Consider the following 25,648-nt stretch of genomic DNA (forward strand, 5'->3'; position numbering starts at 1 on the left):
TTTCTCTTTCTATTAAAAACAATTGAATTTCTCTTTGTTGCTGCTTTTAAATATATATTTTTTTAATATGTTTTCAAAAGTGGGCAAACATGTGCACTAATTAAAAAAAAATAAAAACTGTGACTATTTTCAAAAAAAAGTTACCTAAAAATGGCCTTAACTTGAAAACGGTGCCTCTTATCAAAATTTCACTAAAGTACTTTTTGATTGCAAATTTGATTTTATATCGAAAAATGAAATAGAAAATTTTTGCGACCAATATTTCGAATTTAAGTTAAATAAAAAAATCAGCAAAACATTTTTTTACAGTGTATTATATTTATTCAGTGTAGTCTGTATCCAACCCTACAACTTTGCCGAAGACACCAAATCGATCAAAAAAATCCTTCACAAGATAAAGATTTTTGAATTTTCGTGCATAATTTTTGTATGGACAGCTGCCAAATTTGTATGGAAAATTATATGGACAAACTAATGATGCAAAAAGCTTCTTTGGGCATACCGAAGGCACCAAAAAAGTTTCAGTTGGTTTAAAAAATACATAAAACAATCGAATGTTCGAAATCTGAGAGAACTGCTCAAATTTGTTTTTAAAATTATATTTTTAACAAAACCGACAGTTTAGTTTGATCGTTGATTGATATTGATAGAAGTTTTCGATTTTTTGGATAAGAAATTCCTATTATTTGAGGCTTGCAAAAGTCGGGAATTCGAAAATGGCATTTGAGTGACCACCCTGGCAGCCTGCAAACACGAGTTGTGCTCTCTTCGGCGTCCAGATTTCAAATGAGCGTCCTTCGAAAATTGACCTTCTTTTATAGACCGGCAAATGTCAAATCTCAGTTGAGTTTTTAAAAAGGTCGTAACTTTTTTCGGCCACTTGACTAGTTGAACAAAAATCGATGGATTTTGATTGTAAATTTCCATCTGAACTTACATTTCAAAAATTCAAAATTAAAACTGTAAACTGTTTGTTTTTTTATTAAATTTTTGAAAAATCTTAAAAATCTTGAAAAGTTTTAAAGTGATACCAAAACAAAAAAAAAGGTTTCGCGCTTCTTGTTAGTGGCAAAACTATCAAAAATGATTGAATTAAGTCAAGGTGGCTATCGTTTGAAATCTTTCACTTTAGCGTTACGCTTTTGTTTCGCCAGTTGTATGATTTTTAACTTCTCTATAAACTGTGTAGACATTACATAAGTTCTAACTTCAGGATCCCCAATCAAAAACCCCGCAAACAACTCGATTACGCCACCACCGTCGTATTCATGTGCGCCCAATTGCGCTTATCTTGCGCCCGATATCGGCATCTTACCTAGAAAATATATTGCACTTGACTTATTTTTGGTCTTGGGGACGAACGATATCTCGCGATATCGAAGAAGAAAAAAACACCGTAAAGCCAAAATAGCTGCCCTTTTCGTCAACCAATTTACAGGCCTCATTTGATATGGGGAGAGGGGCCATAAAAGTTTACGGGATTTGATAAGATTAGTGTGACTTTGCGTTGACTAGTTGGAATGAACTTGAGGTTAGGTTTGGCCACCCCCCTGGAGTTATGCATGCGATTGGGAATCTCTGGTATTCTTGGTACGGTCGGTAAAGTAGATGTCTCGCACTAAACCTTTTTGCTTTTGGTGTAACTTTTAGTGAGGTTATGTTTTTGATTTTGACGTTTCGGCTCACAACGAAGCCTTCTTTGAGGTTAGGTTAAGGAAGTTTTGACATAACCTCACTAAATTTTTAAACAATCTTAAGTTTCTAGCCTTTTAAGTGAGGTTATGTTTTCGATTTTGACGTTTCGGCCAACAAAAATGGCTTCTTCAAGGTTATATCAACCAATTGGAACATAACCTCACTAAACCTGTACAAAACAACCCTTCACTTTCCAGCTTTTGTGGTTCCGGTGTGTGTGTGCCTTTGCTCTCGGTGTCGGTGTAGTATAGAGAAGAACCTATGCGCGATCCGCGACCACATTTTCATCGTTTCGAAACCCTCTCTCTTTCTCTCCCTCTCTCACTTCTAGGCCCGAAAGTAGAAAGTTTAAAACCTGAGACGACTCCCTGTACATCACAACTGCCTTTTACCGCGATCATGACCATTACCATTACCACGCCCCCGTCCTGTACCCCTCGAGTCCGCTGGAACCGCTGGAGCTGGGTCCGCTCGGGGACATGGCCCCGGCCGGCGCCACCGCCACCGCCAACACCTCGTCATGTTGCCCAACCGTACTGGCCGCAGTGAGCGCAACGCTGCGATCCCTCTCCTATCTCCTGATCCCCACCACGGTCATCGGCGCCGGTGGCCACGTGCCCGGAACCGATGTCGGCGGCGGCGCCACCAGTCCCAAGTGCCGGCAGAGCGTGTGAGTATGGTCGGATGTGTTACGTGAATGTTTGTAGACAGACAGAGAGAGCGAGACGATTTGTGTTACGTGTTTTTTTGTCCAATCCAAAGGCTTCCCCGTGTGTGAGAGAGAGAAACAACACGATTTCCTCAATGTTTTCGTTTGTTCTGTTTTTCCCACTTCCGGAACAGTCAACAATTTTCCAAATTTCGAAAAAAGTTCGAGATATTAAAAAGAAACCATGATTTTCTATGGTTACGCAATGTTTGTTTACTTTTAACAAAAAAAATCGATCTGTCAAAACGAGATTTCAACACTGATAAAAAGATGGCGCTTTACTTCTTGATCGATGAAGATTGGAAACTACCATTTAATATATATATACACATACAAACACACAGTAGGCTAGGAGAATGTGAGGATAGTGCGCACCAATATAACCAAATCGCGCGTGCGCGCGCGCTCGATTTGCGCTTTTCGAGTGAGTGTGCGTGAGAGCGCTGTGTGAAGAATGCGCGTGAGCGATTGAGTGAGTAAGTGTGCGTGAACTCTTGTTTCCTTCACATTTTTGGCTGATTTGATACAGAAAAGCACTGCGGAAAGAAACTACGAAAGCCGGTGTAATCTTCGTACTTGTTGTAAATTTTATTAACAAAGAAATAAACTAGGAAGCAAAACACTAGACGAAAATGGCATTTGATTTAGCGGAGAGAAAAATCGTACACTTGAAAACACAACGTTGCGTGGAATAAAACACCCAAAACAATAGACTAGAGCCGCCTTCTGAAGGTGGGCGCAGTTTGTATCGAGGAAAAAATGTAGAAAACTTTTACTAAAAATTACAAACAATACAGAATAAATAGTTAGCACAATCCTGAAAATCGAATGTCTCCCTTCCCCAAAATTTCTTTTGTATGAAGCATTTTGAAGTTACTTTTTTCTCTTAGCAAACGTTATTCATTTGATTTTTTTAATTTTTTAATTGAGACATTTAAATTTTTAAATTTGTAATTTAAATATTTAAATTTTTAGATATTTCAAAAATTAAATATTTTAAAATTTAAATATTTTAAAATGTAAATATCCAAAAATTTAAATATTTCAAAATTTGATTATTTACCAATTAAAATATTTCAAAATTTTAATGTTTCGAAATTTAAATATTTAAAAATTTAAATATTAAAAAAATTATATATTCAAAAATTTAAATATTTAAAAATTTAAATATTTAAAAATTGAATTTTTGAATATTTAATTCAAAAATTTAAATATTTAAAAATTAAAATATTTCAAAATTTAAATATTGAAAAATTTAAATTTCATAACTTAAATATTTTAAAATCTTAATATTAAAAAGTTCACGTATTTAAAATTTGAATAAAAGTTAATATTTAATAATTCAAATATTTAAAAGTTAAAATATTTGAATTTTGAATATTCAAAAATTGAAATATTTAAAAATTTAAAAATTTAAATATTTAAAAATGTATATATTTAAAAATTTATATATTTAAAAATTTTAATTTAGACAATTTTAAAATTGAAAAACTGAAATATTTAAAAAATGAATTATTAAAAAATTAAATCATTAAAAAATTGAAATATAAAAAAAATTATTATTCGAAAATTTTAAAATTGAAAAACTGAAATATTTAAAAAATGAATTATTAAAAAATTAAATTATTAAAAAATTGAAATATAAAAAATTATGTTCGAAAATTTTAAATTTGAAAAACTGAAATTTTTTAAAATTGAAATATAAAAATATTGAAATATTTAAAAATTTAAATATTTAATAATTGAAATATTTAAAAAATTAAGCCAACTCCTTTTAAATATTCAAAAAATTCAAATATTAAAATATTTCAAAATTTTAATATGCAGAAATTAAATTATTTATCAATTTAATTATATTTAAATTTAAATATTGAAATTTTACATTTTGCAATATTTAAATTTCGTAATATTTGAGTTTTTAAATTTTTAAATTTTTATATATTTGCGTATTAAAATAATTAAATTTTTAAATATTTGAATTTTCAAATAATGAAATTTTTTAATTTTTATATTTTTAATATTTATATTTTAAAAATATTTAAATTTTTAAATTTTTTAAATATTTTAATTTTTAAAAACTTAAATATTTAAATTTTTATTATTCCGATCAAACAATCCAACATGAATTTGACGTTTGTTAAAAGTAAACAAGTTAGATCAAAAATCTTCATACAAAAGATGAATTCCACAACAAAATAAGAAACAAACAAAAATAACGATAACGCAACGGAATATGAGCGTAACTTTTAAGAGAGCAACAAGTGCTGCCAACTGTTGGGCGCCAAATGATCGTAGCAACCATACCAACACACATAAAACCTTAAAACAAACAAGTCGAAGGCTCTAAGCAAGCCGCCTAACTCTGTAGTGAGGCCTACTTTGACCTCTCTCTCTCTCGCGCGCTCTCGTTTTTTTCTCTCCCAGCGCTCAATTTAGAGAAAAGAGAATAAAAAATGCAATTTTTCTAAATCGAAAAAAAGAATTCCTTTTAAAGGTTATAAACGTGTTTTTTCGTTTGTTTTTCTTTCTTTCTGCATGTATCTTCTGCTTGTGTGATCGAAACGCCTAAACTTCTGCAATTTTTCGTGGTTGAGAAACCGCAAAACACACACACACGCATACAATTATAAGTCATTGATATATGAACAAGCGTTAGGAATTTGCATGTGACTGTTTATTGATTGGTAAAAAATCAACTTTACAATGTGTATAAAAAGAAATTCATAACTTATAGGTATTTATCGAAAATTGATGCAAAACCCCCTTTCTTTGAGCGCAATGCGAGTTGAAAAAAGGAAATTATACAACAACAAAAAAGTCTTAACTAAACACGAGTTGAACTGTTTTATATATATTCATATATCTTATAACAACAAAAAAAAGTAAGATTAATCCACATACCCAAACAGTTTGTTGCAAAGTCTTGAGAGGAAAATTTAAGACAAATTCCGTTCAATCGTTTTTAAACAAAACAAAACAAAAAAGCAGCTCAGTCAAACAACAATCATCCCAATCCCAAGTGAAACCAATTGCTGTATTCCTAATGTGTACATTTAGTTACTAACAATCCCCCCTCCCTCCCTCCTCTACTCCTACTCCAAACTATACGAATTATTCTTAGTGCAAAAAAAACGCAAATGATAACCGGGAGAGACTGTCTGACCAACTCCTTTTAAAGGATGTGCTTGAAATGAGACCGAAAGAAGAAGAAGACGAAAAAGTGGATAAAGAGATTTTAAGAAACAAAAAAAACTTAAAATCTTCAAAAACTACGAAAACATTATCCCTTTACTTCAGTGTTAAATAACCTACGAAACACGACTACTTTATTTAAAAAAAAAACTTCAACACTAAGCAAAAACCGAGTTATGAATTCGCGCGACTTAGACGTTGATGAAGTGTGTAACATTTAACCTTAAATGAAAACAGTAAACGCAAACAAGAAACATTGAAAAAAAAACAAAACAGTTTATGATAGTATTATTCAAGTGCATCAATTATATTGGAATGGAAGGAAATCATAGAGAAATAAAGCCCCCCCTAATATATAAGACACAAAGCAAAACCAGAAGAGAAGAGAGGAAAAGAAAACTCGTATGTAAAGTAAAAGAAAACAAAAACAAAAAAACCCCTGGAAAAAGTTACATAAAAATACTTTAAAAGAAGAGAGACCCGGAAGTTGCGTGTGATTGCGTGGAAAATATGAGAAATTGTCCGTTAACCACGCTTTTACGAGCGCAATTTCACGATCTTATCTGTGAAAAAGTATCGCAACAGGTGTTTTATTGGCTTCCCCAAGCGATAATTCGGAACCGTTTACGTGGTCTAAAACGGTGATAAGGTGCGCATAGTGGAACTTTAAGGGCTGTCATATCCGTTTTCTGTTTTTATTATTTTTTTGGAGCAGGTGTCAATCCGAAAACGCTTATCTTAGGGCAGGGAAGATTGTGCGGTTCCCAATCACAGACGTAGAGATCGTACAGCAAAGTTCAAAATAACTCAATCTTGTTCAAAAATTTCGAAAACTTATCTGAATTTATTCCCCCATAGATGCAGCATTCACGAGGATCGAAGTAGGCCGCCTGCGAAATCGGATGAAAATCAAAAAAAAGACTTGACTTCTGTGACGTTTCTGTTGTTGTTGTTGTTGATAAGAATCAATTTTTGCAACAAGCATGAGTTACCATCCTTGAGGAGAGAATCGAAGTAAGCCGCGTGCGAGAACGGATGAAAATCAAAAATGACTTGACTTCTGTGACATCTCTGTTGTTGTTGTTGTTGTTGACAAGAATCAATTTTCGCAACAAGCTTAAAAAATGCCATCCAGGAGGAGAGAATCGAAGTAAGCCGCGTGGGTGATCGGATGAAAATCATAAATGACTTGACTTCTGTGACGTCTCTGTTGTTGTTGTTGACAAGAATCAATTTTCGCAACAAGCTTAAAATGCCATCCAGGAGGAGAGAATCGAAGTAAGCCGCGTGGGTGATCGGATGAAAATCATAAAAAATTTGACCTCTGTGACGTCTCTGTTGTTGTTGTTGACAACAATCAATTTTCGCAACAAGGATTTGTGTCTTTGTACACAAAAAAAAACTCGTGATATCGACCGATTCAAACCAAAACAAACCATGAGCTGACTGAAGAACCGGCATAAAAGACTTGGCAGACAATTTTGAAAGAGTTGTCTGCAAACAAATGAAATTCGTTCTCAGATTTGCAACTGAATTTCTTCAAATCAGCAGTGAGGATAACTTGACTGCTACGTCGGTACTTGAGAAGCAAATCGCTACTAGACCAGTCTTCGACTGACTGCAACTAGCACCAACTCCAAGTCATTTCCCAACGTCCTTCAAAGCCTTCCACCGTCCAACTCGCTGTCCACGTCGCCTGTTAGTGGTCAATACTACACATGTTCCAGCAATTGACCCCCCAATTGCTTCACCATCCGATAGTCCAGTTCACTTCCTTCCAATCGCCGCTGCCGCCGCCGCCGCTTTAATCTTATCGACCTCTGCGCGCCGCTCTCAAGATTGCAGCCCCGCGCTCGAATAACAGGGCAATAAGATGCCCCATTAGATTAGATTGACCATGTTACGACATCCCGATCACTTATCGGTAATCCCGGGCCCCGAATCGGGGTGGGCGGACAAAGCCTTAATTCTGGAATTGCCACCCACTGGAGGGCAGTCTTGTCGAAGCGTTCCGAGGAAGCGGATTGAAAAGCGAGCGAGCTTAGCTTAAACCAACCAACAAAACTAGTCATGAAGGGATTCCTGGTGTGTTTGCTGCTGGCTTTGGCCGGACAGGTGAGGAGTTTGAGAATGGTGTGGGGTTGAGCGAATATTGAAGGGTTCTTTCTGGTTCCAATTTTGCAGTCTCTGGCCCAGAGCCAGGATGAGTTCGTGGAGTACCTGCTGGAGATCCAGAACCAGGCCGAGACCGTGCACCAGCTGATGGAGGGAACCTTCGACAACGTGCGCTTCACCATGAGCGACCAGCTGATCGAGCTGAACCGTGATCTGATTGCCCGCATGAACTCGGCCCTCGAGGAGGTCGAAGAGATCCGTGACGACACCGAGGAGTTCGTGGAGGCGTCCACCGCCGACCAGCGTTGCATCGACGTGGCCACCTCCAACTGGGAGCTGGAGATCGAGTGGGTCGGACAGGCGCTGCAGCGTTGCGCCGCCCAGGCCAACCTGGAGATCACCGGTGCCACCGCCGGCGTGCACGGAGCCATCGAGGACGCCCAGGTGCAGTCGACCGAGCTGCAGAACATTGTCGTGCGCGGCTTCATCGACTGGAACGCCATCGACTACACCGAGCAGATCTCGACCATCGTGGGAGCGCAGATCGAGCAGAAGTACCAGTACTTCCAGACCGTTACGCAGCCCCTGCTGGAGCGCCGCCTGCAGGCCATCTTCGACCTGGAGACCGACCTGCTGCCGCGCACGCTGACCTGCGTGAACCGTGGCGTGGAACGCTTCCAGAACTACGCCCGCGTCATCCGCGACACGCTGTTCTTCTGCTCGTCTTAAGTTGGAGTGAGATTCTTGTGCTGTTCGTGTACCACGCCGGCGACGGTTTGGGAATAAAGTTACGTTGACGAAAGTGAGACGGTTCTTTTTTTTCCATCTAGGTACTTGAACTCTGTAATTTCCCGAACACCGACGAAAAATCGAACTACCTTTACTTCATTGTCAGTTTATTCCATGACGAGTTGGCGTTTATTCGGGGAAAGAGAGTTAACACAGAGTGGGTGGTGTTTATATAAAAGATGCGCGAGGCAAAGCCTACTGCGCCTAAAGCTAAACTAAACTAATCACCAGGGCCGCACTTAGGGTTGACTTCCAACACCCCCTCTCAAACCTAAAGTGCTTCGGTGCTTCTCGGTCGAAACAGCTTGGGCCCTTGGTGAACACATCGGCGAGCTGGTCACTTGTCAGGAGGAACTGGCAACTTGGTGAGTCCTTCCTGACCAACTATCACGGATGTTGTTGTTGCGGATGCTCCGAGGTTCATCCGCTTCCGGTCGTGTAGATCTTCTTCGTAGTGTACTTGCTCTCCTCTTGGCTTGCCACCGGAGAGTTGATGGCGGTTCCGATCGGTTCGCAGGCAAAACCGAATGTTGAGCGACGATCGACGACGTCGCTTCCCCGGTCTCCGTCCGCAACTCCTAGCAGCGGATCGACGGTCTCGTTCCGTTTGCGCTCCTTTAAGCTTCGAGATCTTCTTGAACAGCAACCGGAACTTGTACCGCTTTTGCCTGTTTTGCAGCGCCTTCAAGCCAACCAGCGATTTGTCCAGCTTTCGCACCTTACTCCCCCTCTCAAATCCTGGAGGCTTCCGTACTTCTGTCTGGTGCAGCTGTTCCACCGCTTCTGTCGGCAGCTCACGAGCGACGATTCGGGCGTTCTTTTCTTTGTAGTCGTACCCCGCACGTTGCGAGCACCCCGTCACGACGAGACGAGCTTTGTACCTGGCAGCAATACCATCTTCTTCCTTCTTGATCCTGAACACCCACTTGCAGCACAAAACTCGGCGACCAGCAGGTGCCTCGACGAGATCCCACGTGCGGTTCTTCTCAAGCGACCGCAATTCGTCGTCGATAGCGCGCTTCCACAGCGGCCAGTCGTCGCGTTTCTGCAGCACTTCATTGGTGTCGGGAATCTCATCCACGAGCCTTGCCGGCCACTTCAGCTTCAACTCGTGGTCGGGCTTTGCCGGATGCTTCTTCACGCGACCTCTTCTTTCTCCCGCAGCTTCCTCCAGTTCTGGTACTGCGTTTTCTTCGGGCACTTCTTCTTCTTCTTGCACTGTGTCATCTGCATCCGATTCTTCACTGTCGAGTTGATCGTCCGTGCACACTTTATCTTCCGGCACTTCTTCTTGACTCTCCAACTCAGCCACCACGTCCGATCCACACATTTCGAGCTCCACGTCAAGCACGAACAAACTTCCGTTCCGCGTTGCAGTGCACTTGACATCTCCGTCCTTCGAAATGCGAGCATGATTCCGGCCAAACGAGACTTCCATTCTGCGCTCAGCCACCTTCTCCACGGAGAACAGATTCGTCGTCAATCCAGGCACGTACAGGACGTCGTGAACCGTGCAGTTCAACGTCCTTTTTCCGACGCCGGCCTTCATTTTCACCTCTCCGACGAAGTGACTTTCGAGCGTCACTCCTGCTTCGGCCACGTTGACCACCTTCGGGGTTTCCATCCGACGCACATTCACCAGCAGATTCCAATCACCAACCATGTGCTCGGAAACATCACTGTCCAGCACCCACCGGAACTTTCCGTCTGCTTCCTCATTGTTGGCTTCTTCCGCTTCTGGCACGAACGGCACGTCTTCCTTGGCACCGGCACTGCTTTCCGCCGCATGCGCCTTCCCCTTCTTCAGCTGCTGCACACTTCCGGCAGCCTGTTTCACCTTCTTCTTCCACGGGCAGTCCACCTTCGTGTGCCCCGGTTTCCCGCAGACGCGACACTTGAACGGAAACGTTCCGTTACTTCCGGCACGCGCTGCTTTCCGGTCCGACACTTCCTTCAGGGCTTCCCACATCAGCTTCGGCGATGACATTCCGCGGACGGCCTCCCGTTGCGGCTCGGCGATCGTTTTGAGCAGGAACAACTTGCACTTTTCGTCCTCTTCCTTCCGAGACTTCTGCAGTGCTTCCTTCCGCACCCGCTCCGCCACGCCTTCCTCCGCAACCACCGTGAAAAACGATTCCTCCTCCAGCGTCCGCTCGATACAGTGGTGGAGTTTCTGCGCCTTCAAATCCGCTTCGATCCGGAAACTCCAGCACGAGAAATTCGTCCCGTCGAACGCGTGCGACACAAATTCGTACTCCATCGCACTAGAAAACGTTCTTTTCGCGTCTTACTCCCGAAAAACTTAACTCACTTTTCGATCGCGAAAAACTACGTCACCTTCCCGGGTGTCCGCGCACGTGGAAAAAACTTTTTCCTTCCGTTCGCGGTTTCCTTGGCGACGCGCCACGCGATTTGCTGGGCCACACAACCTGACGAGTTGGCGTTTATTCGGGGAAAGAGAGTTAACACAGAGTGGGTGGTGTTTATATAAAAGATGCGCGTGGCAAAGCCTACTGCGCCTAAAGCTAAACTAAACTAATCACCAGGGCCGCACTTAGGGTTGACTTCCAACATTCCAGATGATGAGAGTATCCCAAAGTGCTCCTGAATTTTCACTCTGAAGTAACTCGAATTACGAAAATTGAGTCTCGACAAGAACAGGAACTAAGACAACGATACAGACTTTTCAACGAACTGTCAACTAAAACTACTTGAGTTAAACTCTGATGGGCTATCTACAACCACTTAGCTTAGAACATCTAGGTAAAGTAAAATAGATAAGCCCGATAGTTTGACACCAACTGTTGTCAAACGAAGTTTGACACCCCTTTTACACGGAGTTCACACACACTACCAAACGTTTGTTTTGATAGTTTGACGTTGACCAACCAACGGGGTACAAACTAAAAAAGTGTCAAACGAAAAAGTGACCAACCGGAAAACGGAACGGAATCGACGTAACACCTTATAATGTGGCCCTTTTAAACCTTGCGGTTTCGTCAACGGATCCACAGGCGTGTATCGTTCTTTTTGCGACAAGACTCCGCCTCCCGGGTCTCCTAAGTGTGAAGGTATGGGCACGGGGAGAGGGCACCGAATACCTATATTTACACTTAGAATTTTTTGCGTCCGCCCCGGGATTCGAACCGGCGAACTCTGGATTGTGAGTCCAGTGCGCGGTCCGATTGATCCACACAGGCAGAAAAGTGACCAACCACCGGGGGTCAATCGAGATTTCACTTTCGTAATATTACGATCGTAATTTGTTGATGGTAAGTCGTAATTGGGTACTAAAGCCCTATGTCAATTTTTATGTACAACGGTAAAAAACACGCTTAAAAAACATTTCTGATCACTTTTTTTCATTTTAATGCAATTTTTTTTTTGACAAGACAACATTTTTTCGATGGATCAACTATGGTCCCCTTGGAACGAGCTGTCAAGTAGGAGCTTTTCTGTCAAGAAGGACCGCGAGGTAAATTTTTCAAAATTGATTTAAAAATCCATTTCAAACTTTTTGTGATCGTACAAAGGGTCATTGTACTCAGAAAAATAAGCTTTATCGCTGTAAACAATAATATCAGCAATCTAAGCTTCATTTTAGGACCCAATTTGTCGCTAGTAGATTGCGATCATTTCCAGAGTTTTTGCCTTTCTTACTAAAGAAAGGTATAGGTTTTACTTTATGGCTGGACGTCATTTTCATCTTCGTAAATAAGACGATACAGCATGAATATTAATCGGAATAATCGCCAAAAAATCACACTGCATTGATTTTCGACGCTCTATCGATTCACCTTGAGAGAACTCGCCTATCTCCAAAACTCGAATTTTGAGAAAATAAATTCCGTGGAGGTCGAGTGATGTTCGTATGTAGTAAAATTTTGCAAAATTTTGTGTCGCGTCGCGTCATATCATTTATTTATCTCAAACATTGCACTTTGCGAGCTCTACAACCTCCCAAATTTTCATCCAGATTCATAATATGGTTCTGGAGTTAGAGCCGTTTGATTAACCTACACAGAAAAAAAATATGTGAATTTACTCGACACGTAAAAAATGAATTACATGTAAACTCAGTTGATGTAAACGTGAGATTCGACGTAAACAGTTGAATCACACGTAAAATCATGTTTTTACGTATAATTTGTTGCAAATTTACATCAAATTGCATTTAAATTTAAATGTTTAATGACGTGCCAAAGTGTTACATCATAAATTATGTAACATTCGGAAATATTTTTTAGTGTGTACCATAAGAAAAAAAAATCCTTAAAAAAAGGTAAAAGCCAACCTGGTGACCTTCGCCAACATTTTTCATTTCTGATTTTATTCGAAATGTCTTACTACATTCATAGCACAGACCATGAGTGAGAATCTGAAACAAATTTGACATCGATCGGCAATCCCGAACAACTTTTAGAACGATTTACTTTTTGCCTTTCTTACTAAAGAAAGGTATATGTTTTACTTTATGGCTGGACGTCATTTTCATCTTCGTAAATAAGACGATACAGAATGAATATTAATCGGAAAAATCGCCAAAAAATCACACTGCATTGATTTTCGACGCTTCGTCGCCAAGTTGTCAAATTGAGCTTCGAATACTGGCGCTAGAATGCTGGCGCATATATGTTTTGGCTCGACTTATACTCGTTCGTAGTAGCTTGTCTACCGATGTTTCCTTTAACATGTAAGATATCGTAGCTTTTCGGTTTCTTTTGATCTGTCCGTTTTTGCATAACTGTCCAATGTTTATGCAAAAACTTTTTTGACATAGGACATTCATCCGGGTATTGTCGCCGCGGCACTAAACCGAATAAAGCAGGGTTAACTCTCGCGACGATTTTCTGTCGCGAAATTTCTGTCAAGCATGTTTATGTGATTTTGAATCAGTGTGTTTGCTTTTTTGTTTTGACGGCTTTGGACGGCTTAGGACTGGGCAGATTTCAACTCTGATTGCGTTTGAGTTACGAAAATTGAATCTTGTCAACAACAACAATTAAAACGTCAAATACTTAAATTACTTGCGTTCACACACTGACATTTTATCCTCTCGTTTTCGTAATTTTACATTGTTTTCTCTGCAAAACTCATAGATTTGCAGAAACAATAGAACAAACCAATCATACAAAAACTCGATCCAAACGTCAAAATATGCTGCTTATTTTGTTAAATCACGAGCACGTGGAAAACATCTAAAGAAGGTTTGACGGTTCTAGTTTTTTGAACAGGTCCTATAAGCTATTGTGGACTTATAAAAAAACTTTAGAGTTTGCCAAACGAGTTTGTTTGTCAAAGTCTAATACCTCCTTAATGTGACATTTGAATCAAGCTATTTTGTATACCTCGATAGCAGTGGGATGTGATATTCGCTACGACCTTCAAAATTAAACCTTCGTTGTGTCAGTTCTATATCTCAAGTGTGTTTTTGTTTGTTTGTGTTTGTGAGTGTTGTCATATTTTTGTTTTTCTCCAACTGGTAAAAAACTTTACGATTTTCCCGTTTTTTTTTTTCTTACACAATTAAATGCACTGACTCTCCCGTCTTTTGCGTCTTTTTTTTCTTTTTTGTTTGGGCATAAGTTTAAAAAATGTAAATGTGTACGTGTTTTCTTCTTTTGTGAATGGCTAAAATTACGGCTTGTTTTGTATTTTACTTTGTGTGGCAGACTGCTTGCTTTGCATGTTTTTGTTGTCGTCTTCTTCAATGTTTTTGTGATATTTTGTTGTGTGGGTATGTGCAACATAAGTTTATTATTCTTTTTACGCTTGTGTGTTTTTAAAAACTCAATGCAATTTTGCATGATCTAGGAACGCACGTTCTAGGACTTTTGTTTACTGTGTTCTTATCCGATAAAGAATATTACAACAAAATGCGCGAAGAAAGTAGTACAAGAGAGAATCGAGAATTTTGAGTACTTGGGAATTGTTCGAGGTAAAGTAACGAGATGTGTAAAAAAATAAAGATCCGTTTACACGCCCCGGTTGCTCAGGTCTTTCACCTTGTAGATCCGAACCAGCCAGTGCTCGGTCGTGTACGCCTCCTCCAGCACGTCCAGCTCAAAGTCCTTGTTGCCGATCTCGGCACCCCGAACCCGGTCGTACCCGGGCGCCTTGCCACCCTCGGTGTAGACCTGCCCGAACCGGTAGTAGCACATCTTGTACATCAGACAGTTGAGCAGCGTCGGCGAGCCCTCCTTGTCGATGCGGAAGTCCCCGCTGGACGCGTAGTAGTCCGTCTCCTTGATGTGGGCGCCGCGGTCGGTGCTGCCGCCGATGCGCACCATCCACAGGAACTTGTTGATGTCTGAAATAATCGAAAAAAGATTCTTAGAAAATGCAATCTCAAGAAAGTTCGAAGAACTCACCATCCGAAGAGTACCCGGTGAGGCCACCGAAGATCACCAGCACGTAGTCCACGTCCAGCTCCTTCATGATCTCGTACGCCTTGTCCTCGGTGGACGCCATCGCTTGGCCGACGCGCGAGATGTGCGTGTTGTTCCAGGTGTTGTTGTCCACCAGGATGGTCCGGTTGGCCATCGCCGTTATCTGGTAGCCGTAATCCCACCAGGACATGATGCGGGCATCCTGAATTTGAAAAGTTGTGTTAGATTTGCCACTGCGTTCTTTTCGAAATTTTCTAAGAGAATATCTGGATGATTGTGTAACATTTTCTCTTTTCACAGTCGACGTGCCTACCAAGCATCGATGTTATGGAAAGGACAAACAACTTGATCATCGGTCAAAGGGTCTTCTCAGCTACAATACTATTGCGAAGACTGGATTAAATGCAAAGACTTTTAATTGAAAAAAATCGACGACGTGCCTTCCGAGCTACGATACTATTGTAGACTTTCTTCCGAGCTTCCAAGTCTACTATATCTACAGAACTGGTCAAAAACTTGGTCAAATTCAAAATTTAAAAATAAATTTTGAAAGATTTTTCAAAATTTGCGAAATGGAAAAATGTCAAAATTTAAGAATTAAGGAACTGGAATTCAATAATTTGAGAATTAAATAATTTAAAAATAATAATTTAGATGAAGAATGAAAAAAATTAAATTTAAAAATTTATTATTTAATAATTTAAGAATTAAAGAATTTAAGAATTTAAGAATTTAAGAATTTAAGAATTTAAGAATTTAAGAATTTAAGAATTTAAGAATTTAAGAATTTAAGAATTTAAGAATTTAAGAATTTAAGAATTTAAGAATTTAAGAATTTAAGAATTTAAGAATTTAAGAATTTAAGAATTTAAGAATTTAAGAATTTAAGAATTTAAGAATTTAAGAATTTAAGAATTTAAGAATTTAAGAATTTAAGAATTTAAGAATTTAAGAATTTAAGAATTTAAGAATTTAAGAATTTAAGAATTTAAGAATTTAAGAATTTAAAGGAAATAGAAGTCTAAAGTAAAATGCAGTTTAAAACACTTTTTTCATTTAAATGTTGAGACCATAGTTTGTCATTTAAATTTTTATATTTTTTGTTCCCCATTCCATGATTTTTTTGATTAAAGATTTAAAGACTAAAACAATTAAAAAATAAAGAGTTGAAGAATAAGACATAAAAAATAAAGGAATTAAAAATTTAAGAATTCAAACATTGTAGAATTAAAGAACTGAAAGATTGAAGAAATAAAGAATTAAAAAATTAAAGAATACACAAAATTAATGAGTTAAAAATTTAAGAAACAAAAAGTTGAGTTTGACAGCAAAAAAAAATGATGAATAAAAAAAATTGGAATTAAAAAAAAGAATTAAACAAATGAAAAAATAAAAAATAAGCATTCAAAAGTTTAAGAATTAAAAAAAATTAAAAAAAACCAGAAATAAAAAAAGCTTAACTATCGAAATTAAGAGTTCAAAATAAAGGGAACACTTAATTTTAGAGATTTATATGAAAAGAAATAGTTTTTTGTAACAACAAAATTGTAGGATTTTTGAACTAGAAAATTGATTTTCTTAATTTCCTTAAATGCTCAAATATAGGCTTTTATAATTTGTCAATTTTGAAATTATAGTTTTTCATAATTTAATCAATTCAAACATTTGATATAAATATAATTTAAAGTTTAAGGAATCTGAAAACTGGAAATTTTGAAATTAGGAATGAAAAAAAAAATTACAATAATATCGTGCCATATATTTTGCAAAGTTTATGTTGGATAAACTTCGAAAAATATGTTAAAATACCGTGTCAAATTTCAGATTCTTTTTTAAGAATTTAAATAGTTCATTTTATTGAATTTAAAAGAAGAATAGAAGTTAGTCATTTTTAAATTTCCAAATTGTAGAAATGTAACTTTGAAAAATCATTATTTCCTAAATTTAAAATTTTCGATTTCAATTTTCCATTTGTTATTTTTAATTTAATATTTTAAGGTACACAAAATTTCAATTACAAAAAATAAGATGTTGAGAACATTATAATTGAGTTTTAAGAATTTCTAGCAATTAGGATTTTGATGAATCAAAGAAAATTCTAGATTTTTGAACTTAATAATGATCATGTTTTTATATTCTGGAATTGTTATCATTTATAAAATAATAATTTATCAATTCAACACTTTTTTTGATTTCAGAAATAAAAAAAAATGATGAATGTCAGAATAAGACAATGTGGTTTCAAATCATGCAAATTTAGAGCCTGGTTTAGAATTAGGCCGTTGCAAATATGTTTCAAAGTTTAAGTTTATGAACTAAATTGCCTAGAATTTTTATTTTTATTAAAACTTTTATTATTTCTAATCTTTTGTCAAATTTAAAATATTTTTAAATAAATTTTAAAATATTTGTTTTTTTTCAATTTTTAGATTAGAAAATTTCTAATATTTCCAAAATCTTAGATTTTTTTTACATCGAAATTTGATTAGAACTTGTGAACCATGAAACCAAGAAAAATGTTACACAACCTCAAAACGCTCAGCGATCAAAGTGCTAATGATCATGGAGACGGCCCGTTTTGGTGACAACGCTCGACTGACCGCAGCGGAGAGGGCAGAGTCCAAGCCCTTCCAGGAATTTCAACAAGGTTGAAACTCTACCAAAAGCAGATCGAACTCAATGCCCCCGTCCGTTCCTCACGATCAAAGCCGGGTTCGTCACCTCAGGACTCTTTGAAGTCTCTCAAACTTAAACTATCGTTCATCATCGCGTTTTGTTACGGAGTTTTCTTAAGGGTTTTGAAAACTGATTGGTACTCACATCCGGCGTGTTCATCTTCAGCCAGTAGTACGCCTCACGGAAATCATCAAAAATAATCCTCCCACCGTCGTGCGATCGCGCGCTCAGCACGATGCTCGGCGAGCTGTACGCCTCCGACGTGACCCAGGTGCAGTGGAACGTGTACGTGACCAGCAGCAGCGTAATGACCACCACGAAGGCGATCGCGATTTCGCTCTTCATCGGCGCTTGCTGTTCGTACTTTTTCGCCTTCTTCGCGTCGAGATTCTTGCCGGATCCGGACCCGGAGCCGGCCGCGCCGCCACTGCCGCTGTCCACGTTCCGGATGTACTTGCTGAGCAGGTGCGAGATGGCGATGCCCGAGAGGACGCACATGACCGGTGCCAGCACCAGCATCAGGCGGACCATTACACCCTGTGGGGGATTAGGAGGTTTTTAGGGGGTGATCGAGAGGTATACTAAGGGGATCTTACCGCAAAGTAGATTGAGGTGACGCCGTACAGGATGATGAAAATGTTGGCGTCCGAGAGCTTCGAGAAGCAAAAGTAAAGACCGGCGGGGAACAGGAACACCAGGATCTGCAGGTCGAAGTAGAACGAGGACCACGAGGTCGGTTGGTGCTCCGAGACGGACGCGATGATCGGAATGTGGTTCTTGGCGTAGGACGGATCCAGCAGCGAGTAGAATCGGCCCGTCCAGGGCGAGATCTTCCCCGTCAGCGTTAGGATCAGGCTGACCAGCACGGTGATGCTGGCGATCGTGACGACCAACGCGTTGAACAGCACGTCAAAGTGTTCCTTGGAGACGCGCGATCGGACGTAATCCACGAAGGCGTGCAGCTGACAGAGGCCAAACACGCCAAAGGCCAGCATGTGCTCGGAACTCTGCACCGGTTGGAAGCCCACGAACGAGATCTGCATCGACAGGATCGTTCCGATCGTGTACAGCGTGCTGTACGCGATGTAAACCCTGTGCGTGAACCGTCCCGTGGCCATCAACGCGAGCACGTGCAGCGGAATCAGGTTGATCAAGAACACGTAACCTCCCCACGAGGAAACCATGTAAAAGTACGCCAACGCGGCCATCGTAGCCCAGAAGATGGCGCCCGTCTTGACGGCCTTGATCCACATGTAGTACGTCAGCAGCATGCAGAAGATGGCGATGCCCTCGTTGTCGTACGACCCCGCCACCGACCGGGAAATGTACCCCGGCACGATGGAGATCATGGCCGCAGCCACCAGGCCCGCCCCCGTGCTGTGAATCTCCTTCGTCAGCAGGTACGTCACGATGGTCGTCAGCGACGAGAAGAACGGCGCCAGGAAGACGCACACGTTCCGGATGTCCACCGTGATGTTCAGCAGCCACATGATGCGGTACAGCGTGGCCGACGTGACCATCAGGCCCGGGTAGATGGTGCCGCCGATGATGCGACCCAGGGGGTACCACGCCCGCTCATCGAACCAGTTGTGGAAGTTGTAGAAGCCCTGCTCGGCCAGGAACTTGGTCGTCCGGTAGTTGAAGTACGGATCGAACTCGTGGATGACGCTCTCGAAGCGCAGCACCGAGAAGAGGCGCGTGGAGAAGGCTGCGGAAAAGGTTGAACGTCTATCTTTACAAAACATAACTCCAAAAGACAAATCTCAGTAATAGTTCAATTTCTACATTTGAATTAACTCTTTCAAAATCAACCTTTCATTAGAACTGGAAAAGCTTCTTTGCCCATTTATCGTTACAAAACAAAACTTCTTTTAAATCTTTTACAAATCTCAGAAATAGTTTGATTTCTACATTTGCAGGGTTGTTACGGAGAAGTCGAAAAATAATCCGCGCCGTGACAAAAACCCAATCCGCGCAAAATTCGCGCCTTTTGAAAAAAAAATTACAACAAACATTCAAAACAGTTTTAAAAATAATTTAATTTTTTCAGAACCCAGAATCTTGAAACGTCGAAAATTATTCGTACAAATTTTATTTTTGCTAGGACGAAGTAAACTAGAAGGAAAAGCCAAAACATTTCTTTGACAATAAAAAAATCAAAAATAGAAATTTCTGAATTAAGATCTAAAAACTACATCAAATTTCAATTTAAATAAATCATCATTTAAATCAGCATTTAATGATTGAAGAATTAAAGAATTAAAGAACTAAAGAAATCAAGAAATTAAGAATTTAAGAAATTAAGAATTTAAGAAATAAAGAATTAAAGAATTAAAGAATTAAAGAATTAAAGAAATTAAGAATTTAGGAGTTACAGAATTTAAACTTTTGTTAACTTGATTGTTTTTTTAAAATCAATTTTTAGATTTTGACTCTATAAATTTAAAATTCTTGAATATTGAAATTTTTGGTATTTTAAATTTCAGCTTTGTTTATATTGAATTAAGAAATTTAGTTTTTTTAATTGAAAAAAGTATAAAAATCAGAAAAACAAAAAAATTAAAAAATATTTTTTTCAAACTTAAAATTATGAATGCTGGATTATTAAATTTTTTAATTATTTAGTTTTTGGTGATTTGAATTTCAGATTTTTTTCAAGTTAAGAAATTTAGTTGATTTAATGTTTGAATCTGAATGTTTGGATCAAAAAAATTAATAAAAATAAATTAGAAAAGTTAAGAATTTTTGAAATTCTGAAACATTTAATTTTGAATGCGTGTGATTTTTAAATGTTCGGAAGAAAATTCCATTTTGTTTCAGCAACAACTTCTAAGAATTCAAAGTTTTGGCACTCAACAAAAAAAATAACAAATTACCCTTATTCCTGATAATATTTTCCTTTATATCTTGAAAGTAGGGGAAAGTGGGGCAAGTGTAACAAGCTAAGGAAATGCTCGTTATAACCCATCAAAAACGTTAAAAAATCTGTCGGATTTTTTATAATCATCTTATTCCAGGTCTTGACTAAGACTTTGATAGAACAAGTTTTCAAAAAATCCTGTTTTTTATGTAAAAAAAATATTTTAAAATTTTTGATTTTCCGTACGTTCTACTCAACTAGTGGGGCAAGACGAACAACCCGTTGGGGCAAGAGGAACAATTCATGAAACAACATGTTAATTTGCTAACAATCGAACTGTTATCACTTAGATACATCAGATTAGAATGTATTTGAAACGTTTCATTCATTTTTAGATTAAATAATAATATTTTGCTTAAACATTATATCGTTTTTACGAAAAAAATTATTGCCTTGATGGAAAAAAGAAATTTTCACAATATCCCTGTATTTTGTATGGACAATTTTTTTTAACAATTGTTTATCAGTTTTTAAGTACTTTTATGTATTTATTACTCAATAAAATATGTTGTTGCAGCAATTCGTAATTTTTTCCATACTAAAAATCCATATGGTACACTTGCCCCACCAAAACAAGCTCTCAACAAAAATAACCAAAAGTTAAATCAAACTTTATAATAGGTGCAAGTCATTGGTAGGGACACTACTGATCTAGGAAAAATAGCAGTTTGATAAAATGAGCCTTAAAACGAACCCTAAGCCTTATTTTGTACTTTGCAAATATTATAAGAAAACAAAGGCTTTGAAAAAAAAAACGTTACTTAATCCACCGGAAGGTGGTTGCTGCCTTCCTCCTAAAAGCCTTGCAACCACACACTACGAAAGCTTTAGCTAACGCTTACTTAGTAAAGACACTATACATCTGAGTGCTGCCATCTAGGTATGATAAATTTAATGAACCATTTGAAAGCACTGCAGTGTTTGTGTGCGTGCACTGAGCGTAAAGTTCCGACAGCTATCCGCCGGAGCTTTCAAATTATGTAAATAATGACCCTTTTTAGTATCAACCAAAACAGTTTTTCGAACATATCTTTTAAAGTACTGCACCAAGCCGGATGAAATTTAAAAAAGACTTAAAGAACCTGAAGGCAAATCCAAAAACATAGATCCGGACAAAATCGGTCGAGCCAGTTCCGAGAAAAGTGAGTGAGAAAAAAAATTCTACGTCCATCCACACGCACAGACATTTGCTCAGAATTTGATTCTGAGTCGATATGTATACGTAAAGGTATATCTGGGAGGCTTATTTAAAAAGTTCAATTTTTGAGTGATTTTATAGCCTTGCCTCAGTGAGGTGAGGAAGGCAAAAATCATTAAATCTTATGCCCTGTGGCGTTTACGTCGTTTTGGCGGTTATGTGGTAGTAGAATCAGCTAATTGCATTGCTAGCAACAATTCCTCATACTGGAAATAATCGAAATTGTAAAAATTACGGCCGTACGAGCGATTGTTCCTCTTGCCCCACCTTCCCCTAACTCTATCCCTCTAAATTATTTATTTTTCAAAACTGCTATTCGCGCGTAATCCGCGCCTGAGCAAAATTAGCCTGCAAATCAGCGCGAAACGCGCCGTCCGTAACAACCCTGCATTTGATTAAACTCTTTCAAAAATCTACCTTTCATTAGAACTGGAAAAACATCTTTGCCTGTTTTAGAAATATTAGAAAAAGTTCAATTTCTCCATTTGATTTAACTCTTTAAAAAATCTAACTTTCATTAGAACTGGAAGAACTTCATTGCCTATTTCACAAAAATCAGAAATAGTTCAATTTCTACATTTGATTTAACTCTTTCAGAATCTACCTTTCATTAGAATTGGAAAAATCTTTTTTGCCTATTTTATAAATCTCAGAAAAAGTTCAATTTCCATATTTGATTCAACTCTTTCCAAAATGTACCTTTTATTTGAACTGGAGAAACTTATTTACTTCTTTAACAAAACCTAGAATAAGTTCAATTTTCACATTTGATTCAACTCTTTCAAAAATCTACCATTCATGATGATGATGATTTCGTAGGTTACTAGTTGATAGGCCTGTCACTGTATCAGCTTCAAGGAATCGCATTTGGTACTAACTACTGTTTGTAACACATATAGTTTTACTTGTATCAATCTGAACTGAATTGCTACTAAGTGCCAAGCTAACAAAGACATTGCCCGAAATCGCATTTCATTAGAACTGGAAAAACATCTTTGCCTATTTAAAAAATCTCAGAAATAGTTCAATTTCCACATTTGATTTGACTCTTTCAAAAATCTACCTTTTATTAGAGCTGAAAAAACTTATTTGCCTATTTTATAAATCTCAAGAATAGTTCAATTTCTACATTTGATTTAACTCTTTCAAAAACCTACCTTTCTATTGAACTGGAAAAAAATACTTTTATTGAAAACTGGAAACTTACTAATCACTTCCTAAAAAAAGTTGTACAAACACTATTTTGGTCTCAAAATCACACAAACACCATTTCCGAGTGAATCCCTCAAAAAAACTTATCAGCTTCAAAACAGTCAACTCTCCAAAGGTACCTCTCCTCTGAATTCCTTGTTCGGGAAACGCTCCCCCAAAACAGTCGCCCTAAAAGAAATCTGCAAAAAAAAAAACACTCACACAAGATCGCCGCCGTCGTGAGAATGCCCAGCTTGACCAGACTCTCCTGCTTCTCGAGATTCATCCGGAGCTTGGAAACGTGCTCCATCGTGACTAGAGAGATTACCGGGGTTCCACACCGCCGTCCGGGATGACAATCCTCCTCCCTTAAAAAAAAACAGGCCTACTCCTCCCCGGTGTGTGAAAGAGCAAAAGGAGGAAAAAAATGTCGCCCACAAACACACACACGCACGCACAGACGTGAAACTTTCCGTCGAGTTTTGCGATCCTTTGGCGACGCCGCTCAGCTTAGATTTTCATTTCCGCCCACGGTCGGTCATCTGAGGAAGTGAATAAAATTAAAATTTTCCTCAAATTTCGCGAATTTCAAACTTTAAAATCAAAAGCGAAAAAATCACGCACCAGCACCTAGCGCAAAGCCGGCGTTCGTTCGTTCTCCACGCACACTACGATCGTGTCTCGAAGAATGGCGTGGCACTTGCTCGCAGTGCACTTTTTGTTTTCGTTTTTGATGCGGCGCCGCGTTTGACAGGCGGTGACGTTTGGATGCGGACGTTTTAAGGGGAAATGGGATGGAGGGGTTACATAAAAGTAGAAAATCTTAAAATTTCATATCGCAGAAAACTCTCAAAACATATCCCGTGTGCAATAGAGATCCTAAATAGGGAGACTGGACGAAGTGAATTTGACGTACCCAAACAGACGCGAGTTTGACGTATCCAAACGAGCATTTGCCTTTACGCCCAGCAAAACTTATCAGTGTTGCCAAGCTCAAAACATACGTTGCTAGATCGATTTAGCAAGCTTAGACCAGTCTCCCTATTTAGGGTCTCTAGTGTGCAAGACAAAACCCGATTTTGAAATTTTGTAAAAAAATATACAGTTATCATAAACTGAACATTTTTTTGCATTGAAAACATAAAAAATAGTTGTATCTTTTTAAATTAACTTTTTTAAAGAAACTCTTTCACAAAATTCGCTTTGTTGAAGAAAAGCTGACCTCCCAAGCAACCTTTCAACACTTCTGGCTTTGTCAAAGCTGTCACGGAATTTGCAAACTAGTTCCAGCTGTTAAAATGCTTATGCGCTCTTTTCAAATGTTGCTCGAGAAATGTCCTCAAATTGATTTTGTTAATAGTTGAAAATGTATATTTTATTGCCCTGAAAACAGATAAAAACAAAATTGTGTGTGCTCATACCACGGACGAACGGACATGACACCAGGAACAAATTTTCTTCAAATTTCTGAAGCAAACTATCACTTGCGCCATCTACACTCAAGTTGTCGAAGTAGCTTTGCACGATTACGCATGATTTCTCAAAACGTCTTATGCAATAATTAATTAAAATATTTAGCATTAGTATTGTACTAGAAACAGTTTTTTGGCATTAAGTTTGTCTTTATGATTCTATGTAATTTATCATGTTTACTAAAATTGCCGAAAAATTGATAAAAATTGTATTTTTAATATAAAATCATAAGACCATTTCAAAAAGTGCCCATGAGTTTGCATCATCAGCTGTCTTTGTTTACGTTTAAGACCACGTGGCGCGAAGATTTTGACATAAGCGATCTCGCTTGCGCAGGTTTTCGCCAAGAAGAAGTAAAAGAAAACCTGCTTCACTTTTTGAAACTCCGTGTCATGTCCGTTCGTCCGTGCTCATACCAACCTTTGACATTTTTGCCGATTGCCGATGTGACCTCTTAAGAAGTGATTCAAAGCCTAGTTTAAAGCTTTATGTTAATGTGATTTAAGTTTTATGTTTTTTTATCATTTTCATTATTTCTGTATGTTTTTTTGTTTGCAATTCTTCCTGACAGTTTTAGGATTTTTTTTTCAAACTTCAATATTTACTTTTGCTTGTTTTTTGTGTGTTTTTTTTAAATATATTTTCCAGATTTTGTATATTCGGCAAAGTTGTGGGATAAAAACAACTCATAAAATTTTTGCACTAGTAAATAAAACTAGTTGTAAAAGTTGTTTGTAACTTTTACAACATAAACATACGAAATATTTCTTTTTTCAAAATTTTGTGAATATGGCTATGAGAGTATGAGACAATTCGTTCAAAATTCAATTGACATTTTGGATGCCCCAAGTTTTTTGTACAATTCATGTTTCTTTTTCGTTTATTTTTTAATTTAAATTTAGGAACGAAGCTGCTTGGAAGCTTCTAGATACAGCTTGCTTTTTGTAAATTTAGATCAGAAAATTAAACTGAATTAATTATGTTTTTTTTTTGAAAAAATAACTAACTATTTAAAACTAAAAGCAAAAAGCAAAAAACTAAAAACTAAAAACTAAAAACTAAAAACTAAAAACTAAAAACTAAAAACTAAAAACTAAAAACTAAAAACTAAAAACTAAAAACTAAAAACTAAAAACTAAAAACTAAAAACTAAAAACTAAAACTAAAAACTAAAAACTAAAAACTAAAAACTAAAAACTAAAAACTAAAAACTAAAAACTAAAAACTAAAAACTAAAAACTAAAAACTAAAAATTAAAAACTAAAAACTAAAAACTAAAAACTAAAAACTAAAAACTAAAA

At 37.7% G+C, this 25,648-nt stretch overlaps 3 protein-coding genes across 6 annotated transcripts in view; 2 read left to right on the plus strand and 1 right to left on the minus strand.

Annotated features, from left to right (window-relative positions):
- The window catches only part of LOC120414508 (PH and SEC7 domain-containing protein), a 162,114-nt gene extending 158,928 nt beyond the window's left edge, over positions 1–3,186 (plus strand). For all 4 annotated transcript variants that reach the window (XM_039575710.2, XM_052706835.1, XM_039575712.2 and 1 more), the window contains one exon: positions 2,027–3,186. In XM_039575710.2, coding sequence (XP_039431644.1) covers positions 2,027–2,054 — 28 coding nt within the window. In that variant the 3' untranslated portion in view covers positions 2,055–3,186. The remainder of the gene's footprint in view (positions 1–2,026) is intronic.
- Positions 3,187–7,555: 4,369 nt separating this feature from the next.
- On the plus strand, positions 7,556–8,517 carry LOC120414533 (uncharacterized). Its single transcript, XM_039575744.2, has 2 exons — positions 7,556–7,711; positions 7,781–8,517. Exons 1-2 carry the CDS (start codon positions 7,667–7,669, stop codon positions 8,438–8,440), a joined length of 705 nt encoding a protein of 234 aa, XP_039431678.1. The 5' UTR covers positions 7,556–7,666; the 3' UTR covers positions 8,441–8,517.
- A 5,380-nt stretch (positions 8,518–13,897) lies between these two features.
- On the minus strand, positions 13,898–23,601 carry LOC120414519 (dolichyl-diphosphooligosaccharide--protein glycosyltransferase subunit STT3A). Its single transcript, XM_039575728.2, has 6 exons — positions 23,499–23,601; positions 23,097–23,416; positions 18,162–19,273; positions 17,710–18,102; positions 14,872–15,091; positions 13,898–14,810 (listed from the first exon to the last, which is right to left on the minus strand). The coding sequence occupies exons 2-6, from the start codon at positions 23,182–23,184 to the stop codon at positions 14,476–14,478; spliced, it is 2,148 nt and encodes a 715-aa protein (XP_039431662.1). The 5' UTR covers positions 23,185–23,416; positions 23,499–23,601; the 3' UTR covers positions 13,898–14,475.
- Positions 23,602–25,648: the final 2,047 nt, after the last annotated feature.

This window comes from Culex pipiens, chromosome 1 (assembly GCF_016801865.2).
Source record: "Culex pipiens pallens isolate TS chromosome 1, TS_CPP_V2, whole genome shotgun sequence".
Lineage (NCBI taxonomy): Eukaryota > Metazoa > Arthropoda > Insecta > Diptera > Culicidae > Culex > Culex pipiens.